General features: G+C 51.9%; 1 protein-coding gene across 1 annotated transcript; it reads right to left on the bottom strand.

Annotated features, from left to right (window-relative positions):
- Positions 1-4,294: 4,294 nt before the first annotated feature.
- LOC138849502 (proline-rich protein 23A-like) lies at positions 4,295-5,206 on the bottom strand. The gene has a single exon (XM_089330368.1). It carries the CDS (start codon positions 5,187-5,189, stop codon positions 4,428-4,430), a length of 762 nt encoding a protein of 253 aa, XP_089186494.1. The 5' UTR covers positions 5,190-5,206; the 3' UTR covers positions 4,295-4,427.
- Between the last annotated feature and the right edge of the window lie 4,240 nt (positions 5,207-9,446).

The following is a 9,446-nucleotide window of genomic DNA, read 5'->3' as shown; positions in this document are numbered from 1 at the left end:
CTCTCACACAGGGGCAGGGGCCCAAGCACCTGAGCCATCTTCTACTGTTTTCCCAGGCCATAGTAGAGAGCTGGATCAGAAGAGGAGCAGCCTAGATTGAACCAGAACCCATGTGGGATGCTTGCACCACAGGTGACAGCTTTACCCACTATGGCACAGCAGCAGCTCTCTCCAAAGAATCTCTCCTTGAAGCCAAATATGCAATATGTAAGAGATGTACAAACCAAACCAGTCAAATCCTATATTGGGGAGAATGCTTCTAAATTCCCAGCTGTCCCTTCTGCAGGTTGACATCCCGCATCCTCGGTTGTACACTTGACTTCTACTGGTTTATGTTGGGTGATTCGTGCATCTCTTCGAGGATATGTAGAGACCCCTTCCTTAGGATGTACCTACCTGGGCAATTTGTGCTTGAGGTACTTGCATTATGGCAAAGAGAGGCTGTGAGAGCAGATCTTGTGGTGGGTGTACGTTGTCTTTCTAGGCAGAGATTTCTGAATTATTTATATGAAATGTAGAGCAACAGAAAGAGAGGGAGAGACTGATAGAAAGATCTTCCATTTTCTGGTTCAATCCAACTGGCCGCCATGCCAAGGCTGGGGCAGGCCAAAGCCAATAACCTGGAACTTCTTCTGGTTCTCTGATTGGGTGGCAAGGGCCCAAATGTGTGGGCGATCATCTGCTGTTTTCCCAGACACATTAGCAGAGAGCTGGATGATAAGCAGAGTTGCCAGGACTCACACTGTGCTCTGATATGGGATGTTGTTGTTGCAAGCAGTGGCTTAACCCCCTTGTGCCACAATGCCAGCCCATTCTCTATCATCTTAGAGAGGTATACAGAGGAGGGGGCCACTTTTGTAGCCAAGAGATTGGGAGGCACCTGCAGATTTAAGATTCTGAAATCTATCTACCTGGTTTTCTTCCAGTGTCAGGGCCAATCAGGGCTGTGACCTCAGCATTACACACGTGTTTGAGAACTTTAACCTTTTCTTGTACTCCACTGTCCTACAATAAATCCTGGGTCAGACCCACAGTATCCCCTCACTCACCCCACCATTAGCCTGGGACAGGAAAGTCTATCTGTATGCAGCCAAGGGCCTTTTTGGATCTCATATTAAGGTTTGATTGGCAATTAATCACTCTGTTTCATAAGTGCACTGACTATCCTAGAACAACCCTTTCACCCCAAACTCTTTCTACATATTAGCTCTTGTAATGATTTTGTGCTCCACATTTTCCCAATGCCCAGGATACTGTCAATGTCAGTGTATTTCCTGCCACCAGTGTCCCAGTAAGTTCACCAAGGATTCAGAGCTTATCCACATTGCTGCAGCATGTCACGGGCTATTCAAAGTCCATTATATTAACTGCTTTCCTAAGTCAACTCCTGGCCCATCTGGGAAGATGGAGATACACAAGCAGGACTTTGGGAGAATGGAGACTATATGGCCAGGCAGATAGAGAAGCTGAACTGGGATGCTGCTGTAACAAAGGCCTCATCCAACTCACAGCTCAGAGTCGTTTTGACTTGAAGGATGCGGGCTGGCTGAGCTACTTGCTAATGGAGCAGTCACTGAAGTGCACTACCCTTGGAGGCAGAGATCATTCCTGGGGAACCACCCAGCTGAGTCAGCTGACACTGCCAGCAGTGCTGACGGGTGGGCCGAGGGGCCATCCATCCCTGCATCACTGCCTCACTCACACTGGAAACTGGTGTCCTCAGGTGATTGCTTGAGGATGACAGCTGTGATTTCTGAGTGGCAAAGTCCATGAGCACCACAAATGCTGTCTTATACAGAACATATGCAGAGGCCGGTGTTGCGGCTCACTAGGCTAATCCTCCACCTGTGGCGCAGGCGTCCCGGGTTGTAGTCCCGGACAGGGTGCCGGATTCTGTCCTGGTTGCATCTCTTCCAGTCCAGCTCTCTGCTGTGGCCTGGGAGTACAGAGGAGGATGGCTCAGGCAGTTGGGCCCTGCATCCACATGTGAGACCAGGAGGAAGCACCTGGCTCCTGGTTTGGATCAACGCAGCGCGCTGGTCATAGTGGCCACTTTGGGGGTGAATCAACGGAAAAAGGAAGACCTTTCTCTCTGTCTCTCTCTCTGTCTCTCACTAACTCTGTCTAAAAAAATGAAATAAAATAAAAAATAAAAAGAAGTGGCATAGCTGGGACTCCAAGTGACATCAAATGGGATGCAGTGTCTCAAGCCACCATTTGACCTGCTGAGGCACAATGTCCGCCCCTTGCTTTCAAACTTATATATATAAAGAACATAAGCAGAATTTTGAAAACAGGCAACGATAGTATATTATGATGAAGGGTACAGAACATCATATGGGTACTGAGCGACATGGCAGTGCCTTGCCTGAATAGCATCACTTGTTGTCTCAGCAGTTCTGGAGATTGGAGAGGGGCTAAAATGTACAGGAGCAACTGACTCTTGTTTAAAATGAAATTTGAAAGGCTTAGTTCTCAAGATGTGAAAGGTCACCGGTTGCAGCAGACAGCATTTCTAGCACTGAACACATCCAACTAAACTGTAGAACATCAAAGTCAAGAAAGCCAACAGCCTCATCTCATACAAGGAAAAGACAGCAGCAATGGCAGACTTTGAATGTGCACTACTAGAATGGCAGGGAAAGGAATACAGGACTATCTTTAAAGGAGTCAGATTTGCCACACAGGCCATAGATGAAAGGATTCTTAGAAAGCACACCTCAGTAGGACAGGAGATACAGAGGAAATTAAGACACAAAATGCAAGAACAGAAAATGGGCAAAGAAACTGATAACGTATGTCAGTAAATCTAAATAATAATTGTTACTGTTCAACAAACAACATCTTGTTTACCAGTAATAATTTATTTTTCATGAAATATAATACAAACTTGGCCAAAGAAGGGACATGAAAAATTAGCAATGCTGTGTAAAACATTAACACAACCTGCAAACAAACATGAAACCCCAAACAATCAACACTAGAAGTAGAATCCTTCCTAGAAAATGGAATCACTGAAATGTGAAGATACTCAGTGGCTAGAAGTGTTAACAGTCCAAATTCCCACAGGAATCGATTCAAAACCAAACCACAGTCACATTGGTGCAACGAGAAAACCATTTCTTAATAGTGACAATCTGAAGGTGATGCTACAGTCATGTCATCCCTGAAACTCCACACTGGTTTGGTTTCTTCTTGGGCCAGGGTTCCAAACAAAAATGGCCCAAAGACTCCACACACCTTTTTGATATAATTCACAATTAAATGCCAACCTTGAAATAATCTGACAAGTCTGTGTAGTCACATAGCTGGGAAAAACAAAATGAGCACAGAACCAACCTTTTTGCTTGGGCATAAAGTAATTTCTTCGGTAGGACAAGGGTTATTGACAATCACGTTCAGTAAAGATCACACTCTATGGTGAAATTCCAAAGCATTAACATGAGGCTTAAGACAGGAATATTGCTATCAATTATACAGTTCAACCTGGATTTCAAAGAAAATCCAGTATAAAAAAGTAAGAAAAAAAATAAGTGTCAAAAGAGAAAATATTATTTCATAATCAACCAAGAGAATCTGCCAAGGAAACACTATAGAAATTCAATAATTCTCTCCCGATGTCAGATCAATAGAAGAAACAAATTATTTCTATACATTAGCAACAATGTACCACATATACTCAGGATCCTAGAACAACACAAAAGACACTTAGAATTGGGAACTTTGAACATGCATGGGGCATTATCTTACAAATAGACAGGAAGCAATGAATGGGAAAGAGTTGGTCTTTGGGGGGAGGGGGTGCACAACCCTAACTCCCAAACCTAACTACTTGCTAACCAAGTCATGAACCAAATGGGGGGTACGTGGTCACGGTGCCCAGTGCTTTGTTTGGTCCACGTCCAACTGTTTTCCAGACCCCCCGAAAGGGACTAGGGCCAGCCTCAGGAAGAGTCCGCGGTCAGACGTTTGCCAAGAGCTTGCAGAGTCTAGGGCCCGAAGCAAACCGATTCCGTCCTCATTGCAATGTGGGAGACGAGACGAGGGGTCCAGTGGTAGGGTGCTGGGGGCGGGCTGGCAAAGTTTTCCACAAGTGCTGAGCTGAGGCTGGAAGCAAAGGTCAGGGCCATGACAGTGCCTGGGTGCCTTGTGCGCAGAGCAGGGCCCAAGCAGAACCTGAGGTCTCCGGGCGGCTGCGCTGCAGGCAGCATTGTCCTCGGGTGTGGGAGGAGATGGTCCTTCTCCCAGACCTGCTGAGCCAACAAACAGCCCTGCAGAATGGTGCAACGCCGTCTACAGCCAAAGGACCTCCCTCTCTGCGCCGTCTAGCCTTTTGGACACACAGCCAGCAGGGCCCCCAGAATGGCTCTCAGAAGCCCCTCACCTGGGCGTCAGCTGCGTGGCGACGGGGTGCAGAGGCAGCTCCTTCATTCCTGGAACAGGCGTCTCCGGGCCTTGCAGGCGGGCCGAGGAGGGCGCTGCGGGCGCCCCGGGGGCTCTGGACTGGGAGACGGAGGGAGAGGCTGGAGCGGAGAGCCGGGGAGCGGCCGCCACAGCTCCCAGTCCAGGTGGAAGGCCGAGCCGGGGCTGGAGCCCCTTGCAGCGCCCAGGCAGAGCCCCGCGGCCCAGCCGGCTGCAGGGTCCACGCGCAACGCCAGGAGCTCGGGGTCGGCGTCGTCTTCGTCTTCAAAGGCCTCTGCCTGGCCGGCCATCTCCGTGGGGGCTGAGCACACCAATCCCTGCTGCTGCTGCTGCTGCTGCTGCTGCTGCTGCTGCTGCTGCTGTACCACGACGGCCTCGGCCGCGGCGTCCAGGACAGCGGCCAGCGCCAGGCCGCCCGGCGAGGGGCCCTGGCCGGCGGCCTCCAGGAGGCCCTCGGGGACCAGCAGCAGCGTGTGGCCGGGCAGAGACACGCTGAGGACCGCCGTGGGCGCGGGCTCCAGCAGCAGGTCGACGTCGTCCAGCGGCAGCTGCAGGGCGCAGCCGGCGGCCAGGACCACGACCACGACGGAGGGGAGCGCCGAGGCGGGCGGGGCCGCGGGCGGGGCCGGGAGGCCGGGCTGGGGCCCGGGCTCGGCGGCCGCGGGCTCCTGCACTCGGCGGCGCTTGGCAGGGCCGGCTGCTCCGGGCTGCGGGGGCCCCGCGGGCTCAGGGCAGGCGCTGGGGCTGCGGGGCCGGACGCCCCTCATGTCGACGGCGCTGCGGGCTGCGCTCCGGGGGCCTGGCAGAGGGCGCGAGGGGCGACGGGCTTCGCGGGCTTCGCGGGCTTCGCGGGCTTCGCGGGCGCTGTCAGGTCCGGGGTCAGGAGTGGCGGCCTGCTGCGGACTTGTGAGGTGGCCTGTGGCGGACGGGTGAGGCGGCCTGTGGTGGACGGGTGAGGAGGCGTGAGGCTGTCTGGTGGTCTGCGGTCCAGCTTCGGGGCTCGGCCTGGAGTCTTGAAATCTTCAGCCTTCCATGTACAGACCCGGATGCAGAATGGACGACCAATCACGTTGCGAGCGTGGCTCTGGGAACCGAAGTGGCTGTACATCCCACTAAGCCCTGCTCCTGGAGGCTCCGCCCTGAGGCGGGGCAGCTGAGGACAATCCAGGGCTGTGGTTGGTTGGTTAATGTGCGGGAACCTTAGGGGGCGGGCCACTGTGCGACTCCTGGGCTTGTCAAGTTCTCGCGGGCTTTCTCACGTTGATACTGCATAATGTTCAGGTCACGCGAGTGGATTATCACATCAGGATTTCCAGGTGACAACCCTGACCCGGAAGTACCCTGGGCGCCATTTTTATTCCTGGAGGTTTTTTTTTTTTGATTTTAGGTGAGATCCTTAGGCCTGTGTTTCGCCTAAGTTGTCAATGGCTGGTGTGGCCCCTCAGGGTGTTGGAAAGGTAGGGGATAGAACGCGCTCACCACGCGTGGCGATTTCTGTGTCCTTTGACCTAAGTGGTAACTCTTAGGTATATGAGCCTTTAGCCCAAGTTCCAGGTGATGAGCATGTTTAAGTTATTAAGGAGCTTGCTGGGAGCAGGGGACTGGTTGCAGGGGTGGCGTTGCCAGCGCCCGGAAGCCGCAACATTTTAGTGTCAGCGCTCCGAGTGAGTTGGAAAGCAGCCTGCATGGAGCTTGCTTAAGGGAAGGTGCGGCTCAAACCGCCTTCAGTGCTAGAAGGGGAAGAACCCCCACACGGCTTCCAGGATAGGTCATGTTTACAAATGGTTCCTGAGGACTACAAAATCTTTCTTCTCGTCTCTGATTTTATTAAATCGTCACCTTGGAGACGTCACATTGTGACTGCTTACCATTCAAAATATTTTGTGCACTTAAAACCAAATCACATGCATGTTACTCATCTCCCTTTTCTTTTTATAACATTTATTTTTAAGGGCTACCTAGTATTCCTTTGCATCAATCAAACCTCTCCGGGTGGACGTTTAAGTCTGGCACTTGGTGGCATTGGCATCCTTTTGGAGGTTTCTGGGATACGCACATTTAATAAAACCAACTGTATTCCCCGTCCATTAACTTAACAAGAGATTTATTTGAAACGCTGAGCGACAGAGAAATTTCCAGCTGCTGCTTAATTCCCTAAATGGCTGCAACAGCCAGGCCTGGGCAGGGAGAAGGCGGGAACGCAGAACTCCATCTTGGTCCTCCAGTGGGCGTCAGAGGCCCTCACCTGCTGCTCTCCCGGGTCCAGTAGCAGAAAGCTGGGTCCGAGGCAGCGTACCGGGGGCTGGGCTGCGACAACCCGGCACACTGGGAGAGGGGGTGCAGGTATCGCAAGCAGAAGCCTAAGGCTTGGCGCCAACAGCCCCGGAAATACGGATTCCTTGCCCCGCCTCAGAGCCTCTGAGTAGGAGTCTTGGGACAAGGGCCCTAGGAATTGTCTGCAATCACCTTCAAAGAATTCTTTTAAGCTGAAGTTGCAGACCGGTGAACCTGTCTCATGTAGCAGTTGAGGGGCTCAGGCGGGGAGCGGGAGCTGCATGCTTCCACAGGGCCCTGCTTCGGGGCCGTGCTCGCTGTCTTTCCCCGCGTTCCTGGCCTTGCCGGTGGCCTGCAGATTGGCTTTTGGCCTGGATTCTGGTGTTCTCAGCTGCGCTGCTGGAAAACCGCGGGCACCCGCGGGAAGGCTGTTGGGTGGTGTTAGGAAAGACCTGGCTAGGAGCCTGATGGCGTCTCAGGCACGTTGGGCGTCTTCCATGGGGGCGCAAGTGGGTAGTCCTGGCTGATAGGTTAGGAGGGGCGCCTTGGCTGGGTGTTCCGCTGGCTGAGGGCGGGTTGGCCTGGAGGTGGCTGGAAAGACCTGCTTGGGGCCTCTGAGTTCCATCCGCGACCCTTGAGCGTTCCATGCAGGGGGAACGTTGTGGAACACCAGGTGGGAGAGAAGGAGAGGAGTCAGGGGGGAGGGGCGGGGATGGCAGGCTCTTGGCGGGGCCTCCGGTGGTGCCCGAGCTTGCCTGGCCTCAGCGGGCTCACCACGCCGCGTCCTGGGCCCTGGGCTTGACCCCAACTCTGTGGGCTCAGAATCCTCACCGCGAACTCCCCTCCGAGGAAAGGTGGCCCCACTTCGGGTGGGAAGCCCTTAGCAGGGCTCCTGGAGGAGGCACCCCTGGTCACCTCTCCTAGGCTCCGTGCTGACGGTGACTGTGGGCAAGTCACCTCAGCTGGCCCCAGCCTCAGACGCGGAGAATGCCATCTGCTGTGCTGAGCGGTTGCGGATGTACAGTGTTCCTGGGACCTAGGAAGTGCTCAGTAAAGAGTAGCTGTTGGTCCCGTGTTTTATCATTGCTGTCTCCCACTGGGCAGTGCCAGCCCTGTTCCCCAGTGGCGTGTTGCATACAACAGCATCATCATTATCCCAAAAAGGGATTTGACCTGTTAAGAAACACTCTCAGGTGTTTTCATGGTTCAGACACGGCCAGGCTGGGCACCCGATCAGGTGCTCTGCCCCGACCTGATTCTTCTTAAGACCACCAAGAGGCTGGCGCTGAGGCGCAGCGGGTTAATGCCCTGGCCTGCAGTGCCGGCATCCCACATGGGCGCCGGTTCTAGTCCTGGCTGCTCCTCTTCCAATCCAGCTCTCTACTGTGGCCCGGGAGGACAGTGGAGGCTGGCCCAAGTGCTTGGGCCCCTGCACCCACGTGGGAGACCCAGAAGAAGCTCCTGGCTCCTTGCTTCGGATCAGCGCAGTTCAGGCATTGCGGCCATCTGGGGAGTGAACCAGCGGATGGAACACCTCTCTCTGTCTCTACCTGTCTCTGTAACTCTCTCAAATAAAAGAAATTTTAAAAAAAAGACCACTGAAGATGGTGAATTAGCATGCTGCTCATTGGGCTGCCCTGGCATCAATCAATACCCCCTAACCAATCAGTATGAAGTGCTTGTATCTGCATGTGGGCAGGGTTGGTGAAAGTGACTTGAGTCAAGTGTGGGCCAGGAGTTTAGAAATCGTGGGGCGAGTAGGACTTTGCGGAATGCGACTCGAGTTTCAGGTACTTGGGCGCTGTGACTCCTTCCTGGTGCGTGTGAGGCCCTGCGGGACTGGCACTCTCGGCATTGATTGTAGTGAGGGCCCTCTGTTATCCTCTATAATGCAGAGTTAGTGACTTTTAAAAATCCCTCTTTATTTTTGTTCACCAAGCAATAATATTTGCATACACTATCAAAAATAGTCCAAACAGTGTAGCTAAAGTTGAAGTCTCCTGTCAGCTCTCCCTCCAACCACTAATCCAGAGTTGGTGTGATCAGACCCCTTTCTGTTTTTAGCAGACATAACATAGGGTTTCCGCGTTCTTTTTGGAATGGTAACAGATTGTGGGTGTTTTCCTGCAATTATGTTGGGCCTCACTGCTATTTGGTATCGTTATCTGCAGTGTCCCTTTTATGTTATTCAAGAGACTTTTTACTAACATGCAATACTGGCTTCTATAATATGAGTATCTTATTTTAAAATATTGTGTAAGTACAAGACAGAGAGATTTCAAAAATCTTGTGTGCGGCAGCATTTTTGCCTTTGCCTCTAAAAGAATGATGGAAGTGGCCCATTTCTGCTTGCCTCGAAGGAATTCTGGCAATTCTAGAATGCGATGCTGTAAAGTTACCTTTACTTCCCGGACACGAAGGCCTGAGTGGCTTTGTATTACTAATGTAGTACAAAGATTAGCTGTGTGTTGGCCTGTGTGATCACAAAATCATTAATCTCTTAGTGTTCTAAGGGTGCAAAAGCTGGCATTAGTTATTTGGCTATTTGGCTTTTAAAGGCTTAGGCTGAAGCTAAATAGAAGATTTTTATCAATTACTTAAACTGAAGTCAAACTTAAGAGCGTTCCTGTTAGAACTGGAAATGATTTCTGTATATTAATTTTGTATTCAGCCATCTTATGGAATTTTTATTTTCAATATTTTCTAATTATGTGATATATAGTGGTGATATTTTCTACCTTTCACAGTTT

The sequence above is a fragment of the Oryctolagus cuniculus genome, chromosome 4 (assembly GCF_051225735.1).
Source record: "Oryctolagus cuniculus isolate XC-2025 breed Fujian yellow rabbit chromosome 4, ASM5122573v1, whole genome shotgun sequence".
Classification (NCBI taxonomy): Eukaryota; Metazoa; Chordata; class Mammalia; order Lagomorpha; family Leporidae; genus Oryctolagus; species Oryctolagus cuniculus.
This window is presented reverse-complemented; position numbering and strand designations above follow the sequence as displayed.

Coding starts and splice junctions, on each gene's coding strand:
- LOC138849502 (XM_089330368.1), bottom strand. CDS start 5,189: ATGAGGGGCGTCCGGCCCCGCAGCCCCAGCGCCTGCCCTGAGCCCGCG.